Below are 23307 nucleotides of genomic sequence, written 5' to 3'. Positions count from 1 at the left end.
TAACAGACAAAGAAATAGATTTAATCATATTCAAGGCATATATTTACAAAAGAAAAAACTGGTATTTTCTATACATTTCAACATTCAGCGAGAGAAGAGCTTTACAGAAGTTTGATTTAAAGCAGCATAGACTAGCACAAACTAAAAACCTTAGCTTAAAAAATACCAACCTATCAAGTATTTTATTTAAAATCTTGCCTTTAAATAAAATAAAGACAAAATTCACATTTGAGCATCACTTTGGCCTAACTATAGCCGAACCATAAATGACCCTGTCAACTGGCCAGACAACATTGACTGCAGTTTCAAAACTGTCAAGAAAAATGATTCCCTGTTGTCCATTTATGCATTTTTTCGGTAAATCCCTGATCGACACTCACAGCATTTTAAATGTAGTTCTAAGTATATTTATATATGTGACCATATTGTAAAATGGCTAAAGAATCCATTGCATTTTAGACATTTAAAGGGAAGAATACTGTAAAATAATTGAAATTACCCAGCTAAAATGGCACTGGACCCTGTGAAGGCTCATGCAGTAGACTGCAGAAATTAGAGGACCAGCATCCTAAAAACTTGAGGCATCATACAAATTGGCACACACAGACATTAACAGCCACCTGACTGGTACTGACCTAGAGTCAGTAAAATGGCCACCTCACAGCACAGTTTATATAATAAATATAGGCAAGTCAAATAGCAAAGGCTTTAGTAAAATCTATTACTAATAGTATGTCCCAAATATCAATATTAAATTACTTTTGTGCTTTACACAATATTTAAATTAAATCTTTCCAAGTGTCAATGTCAAGTATTAGTCTGTACATTTTTTTATAAAAGACATGAGATGTCTCATCATTTCTGATCGATACAGTCTCTGTATTCCACCTGCCTTCCATTTCAAAGCAGCAGTTTCTATTATTTGTTATTACTACATAATATATTAGAAGTTGTTATTACTAATAGAATGAGCAAGCAATTCCATGTACAAAAAAGGCAACATAGAATGAGGCTGCATCAATGGTGATTCTTGTCCCTGAGAGGTACCACAAAAGGGCAGAGCAAGAGTAAGCCCTGTAGGTCCTCTGCCAGTTATCTTCATTGGCACGTGGCTCCCCCTGCTGGAGGAATACTGCATCTGCTTCACACCCACCAGCTCAAACAAGCAATGTAGTGTAAAGTAAATGGACAGAAGCGAGAAGCATTCTTCATTCAATTCCAGGCCAGTTTGATTATTTTTACAGCAGGCCTATGTGCTCGTCTTCTCCCTCAATAAGGAAACGCTGCCATAGAGTCATTTGTGCACTTTCCACACAGAGATGAGGAATCTAAGGTCGATGAAACCTAGAAAACAAAAATAGTTTGACTGAAAACGCAACCCTGTTAAATATACACACACAAAGTAGAACAGTTTCCTTCTGTATAAAAGGAGGCAAACATTTCTACCTTGTATATATTCGGCTCTCTTCATGAACCTCCATTTCAGTGCTTTTGTAATCGTTGAGCTCTTTCCGAATAGCAGCCTAGAACAACAGTGCAAATGTTACCCATTAAAAAGCTTTTATAGTTTGTTACTTCTTTTTACTCGTATGCAGTAAATCCTCAGCAGAATGTACCTTGTCTGCAGGCGTCAGCTTGGTCCAGGGCTTGTCTGCTCTTCGGTCATAGTCCTGTGCATCTGTCACTTCCACATACTCATGGAATCGCAGGATTTTCCTTGCTTGTAGTTCTGCAACTGTAGGTCTTTCACTCAGCTTTTAATAAACAAAAAACATAAAACGTAAAACATGAGTTCAGCCATTTACAAGTCAACTGTACTTTAAATAAAACGGTGGGCTTACCTTTCTTGTCAGGCGTCGCTTGATCTCTCTGACCTCGGCTTGTCTGTCAGCTTGATCTTTGGCTAAAAATGACGCCGAACAATGTAAAATTAGACAACAAAGCGCAGTAAAGTGGCAGATCTGCTAAGCTAAAAAACAAATTCTAAAATGAGACAATACATAGTAGTCATTCAGACATATTTAAATCTGAACCCTTCTTAAAAGTCAACATTTCAATACTCATAGCAGAGACATGCTAACAAACATCATCACTTTTACTTCAGTGAAAGATTAATACTAACGATGAAGGATGTTTCTTTGCTCCAGTTCTTCCGCAGTTGGTCTCTGGCTAAGTCGTCTGAAGTGAGAAAGAAAGAGCGCTATTTTTAAACAGTTTCATCATGCCGTCATTCAGCCAATAAGTAGGACAAAGACATAGAACCTAGATTCCTTTACGTTTTCTATTATTAGGCATAAATGTGTTCTCGTGTATGTTTGAGCGGTATTTAACCTTGTGAGTGCAGTGCCGATCTGAGCGCGGATGGCCTCCCACTGCTCTCTGCTTTGCCATGTGAGGTTGTTGTGTCTCTCCGGGAGGAACCTGTCCCGGTGTGGGGCGCAGGGTCGACTGCTGAGTTTAAGTGCCAAGGTGTCCTTCCTCTTGACCCTGCTCGCCAATGCGCCTAAACAAATCCAGACAAATTCATCGTTTCGGAATTAACAGAATAAATAACCATAGCAGCATCAGTTCAGTTATTGCACGATTTGGCAAATTTCTAAACATGTTTTTATTGCGTGTTCTGTCTGCTGTAGCCCCAAGTAGTTTTCAAGTGCATGTACCGTATATCAAAGTTTGAGTTATTTTTAGACAGAGAAACAAAAATGACTGTATTTGCCCATGATCATCAAAGTTAGCAGTTTTACGTTTGAAGACAGACTTTACTCGGCTCGGCTCCGTTTTCTCTTTTTCCCAATACATACAGAACACAAAACATTGAACATAAGTAAAGTAAACAGTACATACAAGCATGCGTACAAATTTAGGGCCTTTCATTAATAAAATATGAGAACGTTGCTCTTCTTACAGTAACAAGATGGCTACCGCAATTGCCAGGCCGACAGTAAGCATGGTCCCACTAGTGGTCATCACACATCATTGATCTACTCACTCAAAGGAGGTTCGTCCTCTTCCTCCTCATCGGAGTCTTCCTCTTTATAAAGCACAGGCCCATCAGAGTCACTGTCTCCGTCCATGTCCTGCTGACCGTCCTCCTCCTCGCTGCTGTTTTCCTCTGGCAGCACACACACACCTGCATCTCCCACCAAACACCGCCGACTCCGGGGCTTTAACTCAGGCTGTGGGATCTCTCCATCATACTCTTCCTCCTCCTCATCATCTTCATCCTCCTCCGAATAATCATCCTCAGATCTATCCAAGGACACACAAGCAGACGTTGACACTAAACTGGATAAACACAGGTACATTTTTGACTGGTCCACCTTATGTTCAAATAACTAATTATACACTGTATAATGGGTATATTGTGAAATAATGTCGGTGTAATCCCTCATTCGTCCAGGCGTGTTCCATAGTAGAAAAAGCTTCAGTTGTAGTCATCTGGACTCAGTTTGCAAAAATAGACGTTTCGACTCTCATCCAAGAGTCATTGTCAATAAAAGAATTTAGGTCGAGAACTCCGATATTAATACTGTTCTGTGGTAAGACCCGCCCATTGGGAGGAGACTTCCTGAAGTAGAAAGAGTTGTTTGTTTCAACAGAAACTCCCCCCTTGTATCTACCGAGCTAGCCTATTCAGAATCTTAATGGGCTTTTAGAAACCTCTTTGTCTTTGTGAGACCCTGGCTCAACCACCCTGAGTACCTGATTAGCATCTGAATGTCCTCTACCTTTCCAGGGGTTCAGTAACCCATTATAAATAACAGGAAGATTAAACCTTAGCCCTCCATTTCTGTTTAAAGAAGGTCTTTCTTTTTTAACAAAAATAGCTTCCTTAACTCCTCTTTCAAACCATCTTTTCTCCCTGCTTAAAACCTTCACCTCACCGTCTTCAAACGAGTGATTAGAGGCTTCAAGATGGAGATGCACGGCGCTCTGTGGTCCTGAACTAGTATTTCTTCTGTGCTGATAAAGCCTCTTGTGTAGAGGCTGTTTTGTCTCCCCTATGTAACGTTCTTTACAACTTTCTTCACTGCATTGGATCGAATAAACTACATTGCTCTGTTTTTGAGTCGGCAACTTGTCCTTAGGGTGAACCAGTTTTTGTCTTAAAGTGTTTCCTGGTTTAAAATAAACAGGGACTTCGTGTTGTCTAAAAATTCTCTGCAGTTTTTCCGAGAGGCCAGACACATAAGGGATAGAAACACCCTTCCTTCTCTGTTCAGTTTCCCTTTTCTCCTGCTTCTTGGTTCTCTTCACTCTGTTGAGAGCCCAAGCGGGGTAACCACAGGCTGAGAGGGCATTTCGGACATGTTTTTCCTCTTTCTTCTTGCCCTCTGAGCTGGTGGGCACACCTTGAGCTCTGTGTTGTAAGGTTCTGATCACCCCCAGCTTGTGCTGTAGTGGGTGGTTGGAACCAAAGAGCAGATACTGGTCCGTGTGTGTAGGTTTCCTATATACTTCTATTTGGAGTTTCCCGTCCTCTCCTCTGATCGTGGAACAATCAAGAAAGGCCAAGCGATTCTCCTTAGCGTCTTCTCTTGTAAACCTGATATGTGGGTCCACAGCATTGATGTGATCAGAGAAGGTTTCCAGCTCTTGTTTCTTGATTGTTACAAAAGTATCATCGACATAGCGGAGCCACAGTTTTGGGGCTATGCCTGAGAATGAGGACAGTGCCTTCTTCTCAAAGTGCTCCATGTACAGGTTGGCCACTATGGGAGAGACGGGCGAGCCCATGGCACAGCCATGAATCTGTCTGTAAAATTGTCCCCGGAATTGAAAGTAAGTGGTGTTCAGACAGATGTCCAACAGTTTACATATGTGTTCAGGTGTCAGTTTGGTCCTTTCCTGTAGGGTGGTGTCTTCCTGCAGTCTGATCCTCACTGCTGCTACTGCCTCAGAGGTCGGGATGCAGGTGAACAGGGACACCACATCATATTTACCACAGAACAGTGTTAATATCGGAGTTCTCGACCTAAATTCTGTTATTGACAATGACTCTTGGATGAGAGTCGAAACGTCTATTTTTGCAAACTGAGTCCAGATGACTACAACTGAAGCTTTTTCTACTATTGTGAAATAATGTACAGTTAAAAACAAAACCTTTAGAAAAAGAGACAAATAAACAAATAAATATACATAAAATTAGGTTACAAACAACCCCAGCCACAGCAGGCAGTGAATATGTGTCAAGCCCGACATTGTTGCAGTAAAAAACATGTGTAGTCAAAAGTTTATGAAAATGTATTTTAGATTGAAAACCTACATTTTCAGTGGCTGGATGCTGACTGGTAGAGGGCGACCTCCTTGGTACTCTGGGGTTTCAAAGAGCAAAGTGTGTGCGCGTTGTGCTCCATCCGGATGTGGCTGAGCCGGGCCTGGACTGGACAGAGCTCTCTGAATCATGATGTGCAGCGGGACAGGGGCTGGGCGCTGGGGCGACACCGAGGGCGGACTGGGTGGGTCGAAGAGCAAGGGGATTGGCTGAGGTAATGCATGAGGGTACGAGTGCTGATGATGCAGGTGATGGGAGTTTATGTGCGGCTGCAGAGGAGGAGACAGGGGAGGAGGCAGCTGAAAGCCCAGGGGGAGGCTGTTGTGATCCTCCATGGAAAGTGATGAGGGGTTGATGGGATGTGTTGAAGCTGAGCAGTCGTCTGGGCTGCGTTTGGTGACGGGGGTGGTCCTCTTTGGGGGCATTGGGGGAGAGGGCTTAACAGGCACTAGACTGGTTCCTCCTGTTGCTTGGGAATAGTCACCTGTAGGTAAAAATGAAATAATTAAAAATAATCAAAAACAGTTAAAGCATTCAGCGTTTGACTCAAGTGCAGCAAAAGTGCTTTTGTTTCTGTGACACGTGCAGGTTTATATTAATGCATCTACCAGTGTAGGTATTACAATTACATGATAGACGGAGCGTAAATGAACACAATCAGTGAGTTGTGACTCTGACATGAGAGCACATAAAGGAACATTATGTGTTCATAACATGTGCCCCAGGTCACAGAGATAAAAGAGATGCATGGCCTGCATGCTCAAAAAGCCGAACTGCAAACCAACCTCTTCTGTGAGCAGAAGGGCAAAAGCTGCTGCAAAGCATAAAGTCATCTTCTAGTAAAGTAGTTCTGAAACATTTTATGAAGCTTTGATTCGGTTAAAGACCGATGAGAGAAGCATAGCTACAGACAAAAGACAGAATAATACAAGAAGTAATGCTCGACACCAAGACATAAAACATCCTAAAAAACAAAGATTTTTGTGGTTTCACACAGTTCTTCATTGACACTAATTAACTCACATACAATAATAATAATGATAATAATAATACAGTATATTTTAATAGCGGAGACACTTCACAGAACTAACATCCTTACAGTATTATTTATCAAATGTTTATTGCTGTCCAGAATAGCCCTTAAAATCTGGTGTACTCAACTTGCAGATAGAATTAATGCCAAAGTGAGCCAAAGGCAAAGCTCGCAGCATCAACTCATTGCACATGCGGTTCTTATATGTACCACATCCAAGAAGCAAAGGCCAAACAGTCAGTGAAATGACAACAAGGGAAAGTAGCTGGACATGACGCTGGCATTCCAGACATGGACGCCTTGATGACATGTGCGTTTTACCTGAGCGCAGACCCCCGGCCCGCCGGCACAGATAGACTGGCAGGGACAGGTAGACGTCATAGTCACACTCACGCTTCCAGCACGACCAGTAGAGAGGGAGCTGAGCATTCTCTCCCCCCTGCAGGGCGGAGACTAACAGGGACGACAGGGATTCCTTCAGCTTATTTCAAAAACGCCTTTTCATGCTCTTCTGAACTCACTAGACATGGTGCCTGAAATATATGATCCTTCTTTACTTAAAACAAACATTTGTTTTCTTTGTTTCTGATCCAACCGTTTGCATTGTAGGACATGAAATTCAGTAAGATCCCCTGGAGACAACAGGAACAAATAAACCCTCATAAAAAACCCACAGTTACACACAGTTTTTTGGTGCATCAGTGCAAATAGCTCTAGCCCCGAGAGTCCATCTCAAGTTTAAAAAAATAGAAGAATAGCACTGACTAAGTAATTAACTGGGGAATTAAGCTCAAGCTGTTTAGATCACATCATTAACGGGATGTGTGTTCCCAAACACTGGACTCATGGCTGTCGGTTGAGCAGTGATTCATAAATGTACATTGTGTTTTTGCCACTGGGAAAACAGCTCAAGACAAGAGATAAAATAGTGCAGTTGTGTTCACAAAATGCCCTGAAAAGCCTTTGGTGCAATAATTGTCATATTTTAATAGATTCAAATGACAATAATGTCTTCAAGCTGTTGTCATGTGTCAAGTTCAATTCAATTTATTTTATTTACAGACAAAATCACAACAGCAGTTGCCTCAAAAGGTCAAGGCCTTCATAGATCCTTCCTATTTGCAACAGCATCGTTTACTTCATCTATTATCATTGTGGTTACATTATAGACTGCTCTCACTTTCAGTGCGGGAAAAAAGCAATACATTTTCCACTCACCGAGCATAGCAGTATTGCCCCTATTGGCAGGTTTGGGGGGAGGCACAGGAGGCTGCTTGATGCCCTGGGACGAGGCTGAGGATGAAGGCAGCTGTGTGGAGACGCCTGCAGATGAGACGGAGCGCACAGGTTTGGGGGCTGGAGCAGCGGGTGGAGAGGAGTACTGTCCCGAAGAGTGTCCAGAGAGGCCGTGCTGTGCACTCTCACTGCCGGGCTCAGGCGTGGAGCTTAACAGCCATTTGGGAGGTGACATCACAGAGTGTTTTGGAGGTTCACGTATGGGGTCTCGAGGAGACTCAGGCTCTTGGACAAAAGGGCCGTCTGATTCTATGGAGAAAAAAATATTTAATCCTAAAAAATGTACCATATATGCACATTTATAAAGCTCTAATACACTTTATAGATACCAAAGTATGATGTTTACAACATAATTTTGTTTTAAATTGGATCATCATAACAATAATTACATGAATAATTATATGTTTACAGGCATTCTTAAGTGTTAAGGGTCAGACAGAATATCTTTACTCCACCAACTACTATAAATACTTTTGTTCAGGTTCTTTTCCCCGCATGCTTTTCCCAGGGCTTTCTGTGATAACACTGTTTGATAAGTGCGTTATCTATGGTCGGATCAGCAGTGAAGACAAAGAGGAGTCCAAACGGTTTAACACAGCCTCAGCGCTGATCGTCGAAAGTTTAGACAAAAATGAGAGAAGAATAACGCTTTTGTGTTATGTGATTATCTAGTGTAAATGATTAGCTCTCGTAGTCTTCATCAGAAGAGAGGAAGGCATCTAGTTTAATGTTGCAATTAAAGTATTTAGGTTCATCATAAATGATCACTGAGATGACGGTGTTGGCGTTATGGATATAAACCGTGGTGTTATATTAATTAGGAGAGGAGAGGACGAGCTATTCCCTCATGTTCCTGAATAAGAACTTAGCTGGAACAGGACTCGAGGGAGCTGCAGAGGCTTGGCTAAATCTGTCAGGACAGAGGTAAGAGCAATGACAACTTCACTGAACAAATACTGAGAAAGGCTTGAATTGAGTATCAAAGCACATTTCAGGGACTGCTTCATGTGGGTGGAAACTTGCAGGTGGATCAAGACAAATTATGCAAACAGGCTGTGACTCACCTCTGCGGGTCCTGCCCTCCTCGGCAGATGCATGTCGGGGGAGAGTGGGCTTCCAGTCCACCTCCCGAGTCCTCCTGCCATCCTCAGACGGGGCTTTTTGGAGCCCGGGTCTCTTCTGCTCATTCTCGTGATGCTGTCGCCCCATACGCCGCCCTTCCTCCATCAAACCATGAAATGGGCCCTGCCAGACAACATTTGGCTTCCAGTCGCTCTCTCCATAAGTACGCGCCCCAACTCCACCCCCTCTACGAGTGTCCTCATGTAGTCCAGCGGGCCGAGACCCCAACGCAGAGCTGCGCTCATCCGCCTGAGGTAGCCAGGCAGGGCCACTCCTGAAGTTAGAGTCCAGGGGCAGTTTTCCCTGGCTGGATGGACTTCTACCTCCACGGCTCGGTCCCGTACTGACCCCTGTGCTCACTGACAGAGGATGACCGTTCTTCACATTGGGCTGCTTTACATACACTGCATCTATGAGGGCAGAAACAGAATCAGAATAGTTTTTTCAAATCTAAATATAAAAATCCCAGTGATGTGAGCTTAAAGTAAACTAAGTCAATTTCATACTTGTTATTTTGATAAGTAGTAACATAAGCCAGAAGTTTGGTGTATAGAAACAGCTTGTGCAGCAGCAGGGTCAGTTCACACACAATTCTCTCAAAGCTGTTTAGCTGCAGGGCACAATTTGTTCCACTTTTCTTCAGCTCTGGAGAGCTCTGTGCCATTTTAAACATGACTAATGTGATTCTTGACAAAACAGCCGAGGTAGAGTGAATTAATAAAAACATTTTTCAGACACCTACTGTACAGCGTAGCTGTTCTAATGTGCCAATGACTTCACAGTTGTGTGAAAGCCTCAAGGCGACACTGTTGTGCCGAGTTGTCAGAAGTATCACACAGTTCTCTTACCATTGTCTGGGACTTCCTTCAGCACTCCCTGCTCTATGAGCTCCTGCCTTGTTCGCCTCATTGACATCTTCCTCTCCAACTCTGTCGTCAATAAAAACAATTGAACTGTATATTTTGTTCGCAGTGCAAACAACATTTATGACAATGAAAAATACAAACCCTCAGACGTCTCTTGGAACTTGTCACTACTTTTCTTCTTGCGCCACTTCCAGGGCTTGAAGATCTTGCCGATTGTTGAGAACTTGGTCTTACGTTTTGGAGTACTGTCCCCCGTGTTGCCCCCCTCTCCCACCATAGTGCTGTGGTGCTGCTCAGCATCATCATCTGTAACAGAAGGAGGAACTATAACTTACACAGACCAGAGAGCGCACAAGAGATAAAAAAAAAAAAGAAAAGGTATGAAACAGAAGAAAATGAGGCGTCTGTAGTCCAAAGTGAACATTCCATTTGGTCCATAGTCTGTCAAATTTGTCCATTTTCTATTTCAGTCAGAAAGTATCCTTTTTCCGCTGTGCAAATGTCATAATTACTGTCCAGTCCTTAGTCGGTACAATTTGTATCATCCAGTTTTTGAGAAGGCCTTTTAATTCTGTCATATGTGCAATTGCTGTTGGAATTCATGTGCAACCTATGTGCTGTCGTGACACATATTCATGTGCAATTACTGTCGTGATCACATGCAATGGTATTTATGTATTTATTTGTCTATGGGAGTTTTTATTTATTTATAGGAGATCTTCTACTGAAAGTGTTTTTCAGACTTCCTATAAGTGATCTGTTCTTCTGTATCTACCTGCGTTGCACCAATGAAATTTCCCCATGTGGGACAATAAAGGAATATCTTATCTTATCTTATAACCTGCACCAAAGATCTCTGTTGACTGTGTCCATGGAAGGAGTCTTAAGGCCCAAATACTGAAGGAGGAACATTTCAAAGTAACCTGACATAATGTTTGTTACAATAATAATATCACAACAGTATAGGTTTCTGTTTGAGTCTGGATCATCCTCAGTTGCCTGTGTAAAGGGCAGAACTGCAGTCATTATCTTTAGCTGTAGTTTAGTTTGCAGGGACAGAGTGTGCTTTGGCAGTGGGATGCCCGGAGCTCGTGGACTCCTCCACACATCCACTGTTAATAGAGCTCTAAAGCTGGCGTGCAGCCAGAGCTTTTCTGTCAAGTGCTTGCATTCCTTGGCCTGGTTTTATCAGTTCTCCAGCCTGCACTACTTCTGTGGCAGAGGCAGTGGCAGCCACTAGACAGTGACGCTCACGTCTGGACACAATAAGCAGAGGTGAAACCTAGGGCTGAAATTAACGATGATTTCTCTAATCTATAAGTCTAGCGATTATTATGTTAATTAACCGATTACCGGTAGTTGTTTAGAACAAAAAGGTTGTGTGAAGAAAATATTTTTACTTCATTTGACACTGATTGAGGATCCTGGTGGAGCACATTATGGACAAAGGAGTGTTTTCATTAAATACACTACAGTTACACATTTTCAACATCATTTTCATGGAGTTACGCTCAACTTCAGTCATAAAACATATTTTCTCAGCTAGTGGCATGTTTTGGAACCTATGAATAGACAAGTGAACTATTATTTGCTTATGAAATGAATTTATGATTATTTCAATAATCAATTAGTTGCAATTAATCGATGAACTTGTAGCAGCCCTTGAACCAACTTTTAAGATAGTGTAAGTGGACTTTTGTCTATGATTTGCTGAGAAAAGAAATGTCTCAGACTCTTCCAAGGCTGCACCTGTTCTGTTCAACAGACACAATATTTAGTGAAACGTGAAAAGGCTCAGATTAAAAACACTTCCACACACAGGATTTCCTGACAACAAGAGAGTCCTGTAGTCTCATTCTCACGACTTTCAGACCTCAAGGAACTTACCTTGTAGTTCAATCGGGAAACAAGGCTAGAATAAACAACATTATCAGCCCTAAAAGTGAAGATGTTTTTTTTAATTGAGACAGATCCGTTCAAGCACCAGGGAGCTAGCAACAACACAGTATCCTGCAAAGAGACACTTCAGCATTATGCCCTCCTGCTGACACTAGATATACTGTACGCACAACACATTTCTGCAGGTGAAGGACAAACCTTTTAACAGCTTTTATTTTAGACTATGCTATTGAAAAGTTTCACCTCAAAGCTAGCATGTTTTAAATGAGTCTTACCAAAATTTCCCCATGTGTGGACAATAAAGGCATTTCTTATCTTAAGTTCAGTTTTGTGCATGTGATAATTGAAATGTACCAGCTTTACACCAACACAATAACAATAAGGTTAATACAGTAAGCAAAAAGGCACACTTGCTCTACCTTCAAGAAGAGTGCTCGGAGTCCAGCTTCCACGGTGGTACGACTTGCAACAGCAAGCCATGAAAAAGTAAGAACATTTGACAGATGCAGAACTACTTTTTCTGTTCCCCACACGCTTAGACAGTCACTAAAGGACCAGATGCAAAACATGTCTTCAAACTGCAGCATATAGCCCCGGCGTCCAGATTTGAATGACGACACGGATCCATTTTACACCGTTCAGGATGCAGGACAGAGGTTTCATGCAGCCGCCCGCGCTGTCGGAGAAGCACTGACACCGAGCCTCAGCTGAAGCCGGTGAAGCAAGAGGAGTGCTAACTGTGCCAGGCCTGCTCACTTCACTACTGCAAAGATGATGAACGCACACATCACTACATCCCAGTATTGTTTGGGTACAATCCTTTGCTTTTCTGATGCTGCTGTAAATCCAAAAGTTTTAAAAGTTAGAAACATCCAACTGCAGTATCACAATGTCCAACTGGAACCACTATTTTCCCAGACAACAAAAAAACAAATCCCAGCAAGCCATTGTTTCGTCTGTAGTGAGACGGCCTGTGCGGACACTATGCTATGGCGCTGGACTTGGGGAGAGGAAAGGCTACAAAGAGAAAGAGTAGAGGAGTTATGGGGTGAAACACTGGGAGGAAACAGTACTCCACCCTGTTTCTGTGACCGACAACAAAGACAACCTCTTCCTCTCACACTGGGATTTGCTGCCGGTGGAAATGGCATTGATTTAAGAAAAAACAACATAACTTGGTGGACTAAATGCAAGAGTGAATTCTACTTAATATTTTGTCCTCATTTGCTTGCTCTGGTTAAAAGATACTTCAGTCATTAGACCTGGTTTAGTTCAGATTTTGCACCTGGTTAAGTTCTAATTTACATTTCCCAATTTTAGACTTTCTTTTGAGACCTGATTTAATGTTGTTCAGTCTTGGCCAGGTGGCACTTGGAAAGCTAAATATTTTCAGAGGCGGTTCTTGGTGTGTGAAACTGAGATTAAGAATCAGTGATTTAGAGCAAAGACAGAAGAACTGCCTTTTGCAATCAGGACCCAGGGAAAGATAACAGAGAGCAGAGAGGAAACGGAGAGAGAGCCAATGACGTACCTCTATTCTAAGCCCTGTCCACTGCTCTATCACCTCCCCCGGGAGACCAGACCCCCCCAACCTCATGACTCAGAAACAAATGTCCGGTCGGGTCAGGTGAGCCGGCACTTTTAGGAGACTGATCTGTTACATAAGTGCCCACAGAGCAGCAGCTTGGGAAATACCTTCATCCTTATTATAACAAAACACTAAGCAAAGCCAGGACGGATTAGGAAATATAATCTGCTTCATTTACAGCACAAAGCGGTTATAATCACATTGATTGATTCAGAACAACTATGTGTTTGCTATTATTGTCCCGACACAGAAAACTGTGATTTTTGGTCAAATCCATAACTTTATCTCTTTTTACAGATACTTTACAAGAGAAAATTCTGAACTCATTCCAACATGAAAACAATGTTTATAAAGCCAACAAAAGCATGGAAATAACACACTGACAGTGAATGTAGATGGATTCTATACATACCATAACATTGATGGCAGAACACTTCTTAAAGATAACATTATCGTCTGAGCACTACACAAAGTGTGCTCTGAGCGTTTCTGAAACTCACCCTGATGGTTGTGCTGCTGTGGGTCCTGAGGTGAGGTCTCCACATAAAGACTTTGTCCCATGTTCCAGCCCCAAAGGGGCCTCTAATTCTACCAGGTTCTACCGGCCAGTATCCTGGGGCCAACTCCAGAAGGCAGAACCTGCTCCAGTCCACATCTGTTCTCTCACAACCTTCTCTTGTGCCGTCCACTCCAGCTCTGATCACTCCCTCACGCAATCTTAGAGCAGGACTCCCACTTATTCACCCTCCTTATAGACCCTCCTTCTTGGCTGGAACACGGAGACGTTATTTCAGATGACCTCAAACCTACTCCATAATTTGTGTATTATAACTGGATTGATTAGAGTCTTCAAAGGTTTTGGCAACATCACCTTTGATGCCTGTTAATATAAAGTGCTGCATTGTTTAACTTTTCTTCCCCAAATAGCCCCACTTACAGTTAAAAAGCACTAAACGATCCACTGCCCGTTGGCCAGGCCACTTCAGAAGACTGATGTGCACATATGACAAACATCCTAAATACAGCATACAACACCACCAAACACTGGTAATTAAGCAAAAACTATTACAAAGAGTACAGCAACTTCTAATGAAAAGAACATTAGCACACGTCAATAAATTCAGGGGCAAGAAAAGTAAAATGTAACAATCAAGGAACAAGATTTAACTGATCTTTCAATGAAAATGAGGGAATCTTCACAAATGTGCACAGATATTTAGAGTACGTCTTTAGTAGATTCATACAGACAAAGTAAGATTCTCAGGGTTTTGGTAAGTATGCCATGATGATCCCATTAATATATATAAAACATTACAATCTATCAATGTTTGTAATAACCTAACGAAGTGGCTATATAGCCGCGGCGCCGCCAAAACTGCTTGGCTATTTCGTGCCGCGGCTCCTGAAACTGCTGAGCTATTTGACCGCGCCGCGGCTATATAGCCACGGCCATAACTTAATCCCATATCAGGTTTTCCTTATGTTAATGTATATTTGTAGTAAAGCTTCATTATGTTCGCTTCAAATATTGGTCGTTTATCAGAAAGGAGGCAATGCCAAGTTAACAAATACAGAAATGACACTAAAAGTTCCTGCGATCATATAAGCCAAACAGTGCTGGGATCAAAGATGTCCTCAGAGTCACACACTTTACAAGAAGATTCAGAGAAAAGCTCTAAACCTTCTGAGTGCCGGAGCTGTCAGCTGCTGGGGTTAGAAGACGTATAGCTGTTCCCCAGAGCGGACCATAAAATGCACGCGGGCCTCATAAACAGTCGATGTACAGCTAAATGAGTGGATCCGCTACATTCACACTGCACTTAAGCAACCACAATGAGCCACTCACCACGATTTTCCATTACGGAGTTTGAAGCACACCAATCCAGTCTGGATCCTGAAAGAAAGAAACATACTCTGTGTCACTGCTGCAGTCTGTGTTTTTGCCTAATGTTCCGCAGTATCTATCGCCATGGAGACGAGCAGGTGACACCAGGCCAGGGTGATGTTGCTGCAATAAATATGTATGTAATTAAATACACTGGAGATAGAAAGGTTTAATGCCGTACTGGGGAACAGTTCAGGCAAGGTTTGAGTGCAGGGACTTTAGATGGTTAAATTTGGTTGTCAGATTAAAACAATACCATTTTCAAAGTTGATTTAGTCATTTAGCATATTTTATTTTACACTACTTTTAATACACTGTATCTACCTCATCAAGTCCAATGTAACAACGTGTAATAACATGATTACAAACCCCTTTATCTCTGTCCTGCATAAAGAAGTTAATTTGGATATAGTTCCCTCTGTGTGAATTAAAACATGACATTTTAATTTCAACTGAACAGAAAAAATCAGAATGTTTTATTACTACTACATTTAGTTACCGTACACAGTATGGATCACAGACCTGACCTAACCTGTATATTACACGTGGAAATGTTGATAACGTCACCATTTTGCTCTAATGTGCGCAGACAAAGGTGGTGGTATCTTGAGTGAACTTACGCTGCTGAAGGTCATGGGTCTGTGGACGTCCTGAGCAGCAGAACCGGGACTCAAGTCTTCAACATGGTGCAGATGTTTGCTCCTCCCACCTCTAACCCCTACGGCAAAAGAACACAACAGTATTATACTCATATTAATAGTCTTCAGACAAGTATTTCTTTTATGAGTAAAGGATCATGATGTCCTCACTCTTTTACAGATCCTTGCACTATCTGTCCAATACAATACTGAGATTGTCTGAAGATGATGTGTCTTCCTGCTAAAATCAGGCAAAACAACCAAAAGTAGTACTTTTACTATAAAATTGGGAACAATGTATAATTATAACCTAAATAACAACCATTTTGATATGATACAGACCTAATATTAATGTGGTGAAGGATCTCTCCTTCACTGTGGTTCTCCTTGAGGTTTATACTTTTCCATAGGGTTTTTTTTTTTTTTTAGAAGGAGAGTGTCCAAGGACAGGAGATGATGGGACGTTATTCATTTGCTATTTCTGTGAACATTTAAACTGCTTCCCCATTTCACTGTCGCCCTTCGAGGCAACTGCAAAAATAAATGTAACTTAATTTAAAATAAATCAATGTCAAACCAAATTGAGCAAACCAGCAGAATATTTTGGCAAATCAAAATTATGTATTAAAAAGGGATTTTAGTGGTTTTAAGTGAGGACTTGAATTAAATCAATCAAGTTTAATTTCATTACTAAAAAAGCATACGCAGAAAAAAATGCAAGCATGGGTTTGTAAATACGATAGTATATTCGTTTTTGCCATGTTCTTGGTTCCTCTCTCACCAAATTACCAGCAGGGCCTTCCACTTCCCTACCAAAAGAAGAAGCCAGAAGAATAGAATTATCATAGAAAACAAATCACAGACGCCACATTAAACGGAGGACATATTTCTTCCTAAAATTGGTTTGGCCATTCAGAACCTAACGCCGCCACAGAGGAAATGCATTTGTGGTCGGACAGGATTCTTTTCCCTCTCGCCTTGTCCCACAGCCTCAACCTCACCAGGACTCAAAATAATCACGCATTACTCCATGCGCCGGAGAAAATATCTTTGGTCTCTGGAAGTATGAACAGATATGAGCCAGTGAGGAGGTGGAGACCTGGTGGAGACCTGGTTTAGTCCTGGTTTAGTCCTGGTTTAGTCCTGGTTTAGTCCTGGTTAAGTCCAGTTTGTCAATCCAACAGAAATGTGTACAAACGTGTTTTTAAATGTATAAGTATCCGACAAATGAGAATGAACTGTAAAAATACCCAACAAGTAAAATATATAAAAGCTTTTCAAAACTATAAACGATACAAATTTTGCATCTCTTCAAAAGAACATTCACAATACTATACATGTTTTGATAAATTGCTCACCTCTAACTACTTTCTATTTAAGTTCCGGCTAACCTCAAAGTGCGTCTGCACAAAAAAAGGACGTTGATGGCCTACTTCCTTTTCTCGAACGTTAAGCCCATCTCTGCTCACAGACAAACACACAAATCACAACCAGAGTGACGATGACGCTCTGTGTAACTGCAGATTCTGTCACCAAGTCTGTCGCAAAGCTTTGGGTGCAGAAGAGAAGAGTGTGGAGACCGTTTAAGAGGAAAACATTTGAATATTCTAAACTTAAGTCCTCCCGGCCTCGTCATTCACCACATATACTGTAATCAAGTGAAGGCATGCGCACAATCACCACGAGCTATGAACCCACATCCACTGCCAAATGATAGCTTTAAGATGGAGGTCGTCAGTGAAGATTTGGTGCTTCTATTCTATGCAATCATCAGAAACTAGTACTTCTACTTCTTCCACTACCACTACCACTACCACCACTACTACTAAGAGCAATGTCTATAAACAAGAACGCTCCATCTCCCCGTTTCCCACTGCAGCTGAAAAAATAAACCAGCACTATGATTTCAATACTACAAAACATACTACAATATTAGACAAGATAAACTTATCATACATTTGGTATTTAGGATGTAAATGTTACTATATTTATTCCAGTTTGTCTGATAAAAGTGGACTCTCAAGCTGCTTGATGTGGTTCTTAAAGCTTAAGCTGTGACCCACTCGTTTCTATTCAAATCGATTATTCTCAGGGTCAGATTGTTCTGAAAACCAGGCAATAAAAAATACCCTAAAGCAACATTTTAAATTAATACAACTTTTATATGGATTCCGCCTTGACTTTTTGGCTTTTTTTTACAAGTCCCTAAAACTCATTTTAGTGAGTTCAGCTTTTAAAGAAGAATTGTCAAAACCCAACAAAAGCGCAAACATGTGTCAATCGATGTCGCCGATCGCTCCAGAAACCAGCTTTACTCATTCATACATTTAACAAAGCAAAAAAAAAAAAAAAAAAAAAAATTCAAATCTTATTTTCTCCTTTCTACTTATGATTCGAGTAAATGGGAGTTCAGGGTCCAAACCTACAGAGGGTTAGCTTCACAAAGGCTCCGGCCGATTGTTTGTACTCTAAAGGGTTCAGAACAGCTTCAATTTCAAAAGAGTTAATGTTGCCACGTGGCATCTTCTTCTGATATAGATTCAAATCATTCTGAAACGATTCAGAAAAGATCACAATTTATCTATTCACTCTAGACATGTCAAATGCTTTCAATACGAGTTTGAATGATTTAGTATGATTTAGTATGATTTAGTATCGGGGTGTGTCGGGGACAATGGGGTCTATCAAGTCGGGCTTGGGCAATAAGCCAAACACATAAACATAACTTCATCTTTGTGGCAAACAATCACATTTGAAATTGGAAAGAGCAGAAATTGCTTTTAATTTCAGGAACATAAGCGAGATGACATATTTTGTCAGAGGAATTTAATCCAAGAAAATGAAATTAATTCCTCCAAAGCCTAAACTGTGCTTCTCACACCACAGGCTTTCACTGGGGATTTACTGTGGACTTCTTGATTTAAAGTTACCCAAGCTGATCAAAGAAGATTTCAAACTATTGGATCTTATTTTAAATGATTATTTTAATGTTGTATTATAACCCAACTGGACTTTATATGAACTCTTGCATTACTAGTTTACTTTAGACTAAATTTAGTGTCATGATTATCACAATAGTTATTAAACTTATTTTTTTTTCTGTGTTTATAAGTGAAAACAACTACAATGTAGTAGAGAACATCATGGAAAAGTATTGTTTTTACACAATCTGAAGCTAAAACAGTAATTATCACTGTTGCTGCGTCACGATTATACAAAATGTTCAACAACTGATTATCGTCTCCCTTTTTATTGTGATTGTTTATTGTCCCATCTTTATTTTAGACCTCTACAAACATGCTCAGAAATCCATGCGATTCTTGTGTTCATATTCCAGTCTTTTCTTTTTTGTTTAAAGTTTTGTGAACATCAACTCAACGTCCAAACATAAACCCTCATCGGCCTCATCTTCAGCCTCTTCCCGCTCCACTAAAGCCGATTCCATTACTACAGGAGCGGAAATGGCTGCAGCTGGTACAGTTTGCCATCTTTTAAACTACGCTTCATTTTCACATGGTTGGCACAGGATTTGGGCATGCACTTTTGACTACTGCAAATCATAACTGAATGTACTTACAAAGCTGTGCCTGAACGACGCCGGGCCAGAGAAGACTATGTGCAATGTCTGCTTACTTCAATGCAGCACACGCCACACACTAGATCTGCACCAAGCTGATGGGCGACTATTCCTATCCGGGCGTCATCAGCGGGTCTGTCCCAGAAAAGAACCTCTCACCACTGGGACCGGTGGTGGCCCAATTTTACAGGAGGCCCTAAAAACTGTGCTTCTTTCTCAATGTTCCTTGTTCACAGCACAGCAGGGAAGTGTATCATTAGTCACCACCTCTGAGTAATGCATATTCACACGACAATAAAAGGAAGCTGACCAACAGAGACTCACTGTGGACTGGACCGTGGAGACAGTGAACTCTAGCTAACAGAATCAATCAGGTCCAGATGACAGCTTTACCATCGTGGTCCAGTCTTAATGGACCGTTTAAGAAAGCTGTGGAGGCCAATGATGAAACTCAACCAAAACACCAGCCTTTATGACCAATACTAATGTGAGCAGGTGACAAGAGACAACTATTCAACCATCTGAAACAAAACGAGAGTCAAACACAAGCCAGTTCATACATTTGTCGGACACACTTTGGCACATACTGTAAGTGCAGAGACAAGGCTTCCATCTTATCTTATCTTATGTCCAAATGCAGATGACGCGCTCATTTGTAGACAGACCATCACCGCTTGGATCACCACAAGACAAAATTTAATTTCCTCTGCGGTTGAACTGACGATCAGCTCCAAATGAAGGTGCTGTAAGTCCAAGAGTGCGTCTCGACACGCGGCTGCGTCCCTGAGCGCCTCTGGAGGAGACGCTCTGGAGAACTGGAGCGCACAATCAGACACACAACAAAGCAACATCCGGGACAGGGTTTCAGGCTAAAACTGATGCCCAAATAAATTAAATAGATGAGGCAATATAACATCCACTGCGCCAATAAAAGGCCAATCTCATTATGCCTAATTACTACAGACTGTAAACAATCCAAACCATGTTTGTTATTAGAGACTAGAGACCAAGTCATGGCTTCACATCTACACGTGTTTACTAGCTTTAGTAAGTGCAAAGTACCATGCAGTTTGTGCTTTAACTACCATAGGGAGTTAGTTGAATGAAATGGCTACATTTCAAGCAACTGTATTTTACTTTGAAAATATAGTTTATTTTGATCCCTTTCCTCCTTTAGCAGGAGAAAGAGATGCAACAGTCACATCACGGAGGCTAATTAAATGTAGACCAGTGATATAACCCCATTTCTATTATAGAAGGGTGTTTAGAGCACGTGCACATGCTAATATGGGTCATTTGGCGCGATGCTGTTCAGAGAGAGCACAAACATCTGCTCTGTTCACACTGTCATTCCTGATGGGACTGCACAGGTCCATGATGGGACTGCACAGGTCCATGATGGGACTGCACAGGTCCATGATGGGACTGCACAGGTCCATGACGGGACTGCACAGATCCATGATATGGAACTGCACAGATCCATGACATGGGACTGCATGACGGGACTGCACAGGTCCATGATGGGACTGCACAGGTCCATGATGGGACTGCACAGGTCCATGATGGGACTGCACAGGTCCATGATGGGACTGCACAGGTCCATGACGGGACTGCACAGGTCCATGACGGGACTGCACAGGTCCATGACGGGACTGCACAGATCCATGATATGGAACTGCACAGATCCATGATATGGAACTGCACAGATCCATGATATGGAACTGCACAGGTCCATGATATGGAACTGCACAGATCCATGATATGGAACTGCACAGGTCCATGATATGGAACTGCACAGGTCCATGATATGGAACTGCACAGATCCATGACGGGACTGCACAGATCCATGATGCAGACCTTGAAGGTTGCAGCACAAACATTTGATACTCCGCATCTCCATCCAGAGCCTGCTCCATTGTGCTCCAGGGCATCCGTGGTTAAAAACAGAGGCCATTTAAGTAATGAGCCAATCAGGCATTAGACTGTGGCTACAGATCAAACCACAGCATAATAACTGTCGAGTGTCGCTCGCACTATGTTATTGTGTCGCGGAATCCTCCCAGAGTGTAATCTGAGGCTCACATTACCGCTGCCATGACTCAGCCTCCTCCTCGTCCTCAGCGGGATTCACTTGGATCTATGAATGAAACGATGTCAGTCAGGTCATTTTCCTCTTCTTTCCTCGCTCTCCGCACTTTTCCTCCAAAGCTCCGGGTCCAAACATTTCACGCATTGACCGGAAAACGTCCGGAGTTTGGCATCTTGGTACCGGTAGTTTTTGGAGAGGCCGTGGTCCCTCTGGGGGCGTTGCACAAACGCCTTTGTCTCCACAGCAAAGACTCAATTACCCACCAGGCTTTGCGGGGTCCACAATGGCGTTGGGGAGGGGAGCGGGAGAATGATGGAGATGGTCAGAGAAGCAGGGTCCAAACAGGGTCCAAATAAGCGTTATAGTGTATATATATATATATATATATATATATATATATATATATATATATATATATATATATATATATATATATAATATATATTATATTTCCTTCACCCTGACAGTCACACTAATCACAATACATCTATTTGTGATGATTCACCACCTCAATGCATGACAAATGTAATGCTAACTTGTTAGTAGTAGGCTAATTATGTGAGTAATAATACTAACTAACTGTATTTACAACTGGACATAGATGATTGTGGATGACTCAGGCCATCTGGTGGACACATGTGCACATTACACCAGTCCACAAAGAGCAGAGTTTGGAACATTGAGGCTGTGTCCATGCGTTCCTAATTACAAGAAAAGGGTTAAACTTGTGAGGATAAGACACAATTCTTAGATTAAAGGCAAGCAGTGGAAACTAACTGTCAAAGATAAAGCACAACAGAAAGATACAGTTATAATGAAGTCCCGCCCTCTTCCCTCAATGCAATGCAACCTTTAACTGTGGTGACCTGGAATACTTAGATCTGCACTGACCAGATAAGATGGCTGTAATCTGCTTTCAATATTTGTGTAATCATCATTTATCATAAGTTCAACCACTGGACTTTGTTACATTTCTATAACAAATTGAATTGTTATCTGCGTATGCAATGCCAACTCGTACAACATAGAGTTTGAAAATGGCATATATTTAAAGGGAGCGCAGCTTTTACTGTTTAAAAAAATGAACTACAATCACAACTGAACCTGTGTTGCCAGTGCTTTAACCTGCAGACAGAAGAAGACACATAGTTTATCCCAGATCGTGTTTAGTTCATGCCTCATGTTCAGCTCAGATCCTCCAGAATCCCAGGCTCACTGAGCTGCAGAGGCCGCACTAGCACGGACTCATGATTAATGCAGGTGCTGTGCTTTAGGTAGTGACTATTCAGATCAGAGAGGACACATAGGTTTGAACACACTGGACTTCAGCTTTGAATCTGGCAACACAAATGATCATATGAGGCTCATTCTGCTTTCTGATTGGCTATTCGTCCCAAACACCAAATTATTAAATCAAACACTTGTCCAATGTTTTTGTAAAATCAAAATAAGCAAAATGCATATTAGATTTGAACATCTGGGGACACAGAATGGTCATCGTTATGAAATTTAAGATCAACATTTTACACTCTGTTTCTTCTGACTTTTTTCTGTCCAAAAAGAAAAAGAATGATCCAAAACCTTGGACAACATTATGTATTCAATTAAATGTATTAAAGGTGCTCTAACTATGCTCACTTTTAATGTGGGGGGTTTGTTGCCTGCTCGTCTCCATGAATGTTCCACAGTATGGCATTAAACTTAATTTTAAACTGTCTTGCATTAATTGTAGATTTTATTCCAAAAATGAAAAGGATACTCTCCAGAAGTTGACTGGTGAAGCAAATGTTCAATAGAGACATTACTTTAAAGTGTCATATGCACTTTAACATGCATATGACAGGTTTTCATGTTTTATTACATTATTACTTTGTTCGGTGGGATAAAACATGTGGTGAACATTTATCATAGTCTTATATCATGAGGGGAACAAAGAAAAAGCACTGATTTCTGAAAAGTTATTCCTAAACATCATCAACGACATTCCACAACAAATGTAGACACACAAAAATGACAATTTACATATAACTGACATAACT

At 41.4% G+C, this 23307-nt stretch overlaps 1 protein-coding gene across 6 annotated transcripts; it reads right to left on the bottom strand.

The window, feature by feature from the left end:
- Positions 1 to 21518, bottom strand: phactr4b (phosphatase and actin regulator 4b). 6 transcript variants are annotated; one of them, XM_072459990.1, is made up of 16 exons: positions 21267 to 21518; positions 15585 to 15682; positions 14926 to 14973; positions 9734 to 9898; positions 9575 to 9655; positions 8669 to 9136; positions 7527 to 7853; positions 6630 to 6761; positions 5267 to 5759; positions 2990 to 3249; positions 2332 to 2503; positions 2123 to 2178; positions 1842 to 1903; positions 1617 to 1754; positions 1447 to 1523; positions 1 to 1344 (listed from the first exon to the last, which is right to left on the bottom strand). In XM_072459990.1, exons 3-16 carry the CDS (start codon positions 14936 to 14938, stop codon positions 1329 to 1331), a joined length of 2460 nt encoding a protein of 819 aa, XP_072316091.1. In that variant the 5' UTR covers positions 14939 to 14973; positions 15585 to 15682; positions 21267 to 21518; the 3' UTR covers positions 1 to 1328. The 6 variants fall into 6 exon arrangements, with proteins under 6 accessions (XP_072316091.1, XP_072316093.1, XP_072316095.1 ...); XM_072459992.1 differs by having other exon boundaries at positions 21262 to 21502; XM_072459994.1 differs by lacking the exon at positions 6630 to 6761.
- Between the last annotated feature and the right edge of the window lie 1789 nt (positions 21519 to 23307).

Source organism: Eucyclogobius newberryi, unplaced genomic scaffold (assembly GCF_026437365.1).
Source record: "Eucyclogobius newberryi isolate DKJ021-1_F unplaced genomic scaffold, fEucNew1.0.hap1 SCAF_3, whole genome shotgun sequence".
Classification (NCBI taxonomy): domain Eukaryota; kingdom Metazoa; phylum Chordata; class Actinopteri; order Gobiiformes; family Gobiidae; genus Eucyclogobius; species Eucyclogobius newberryi.
This window is presented reverse-complemented; position numbering and strand designations above follow the sequence as displayed.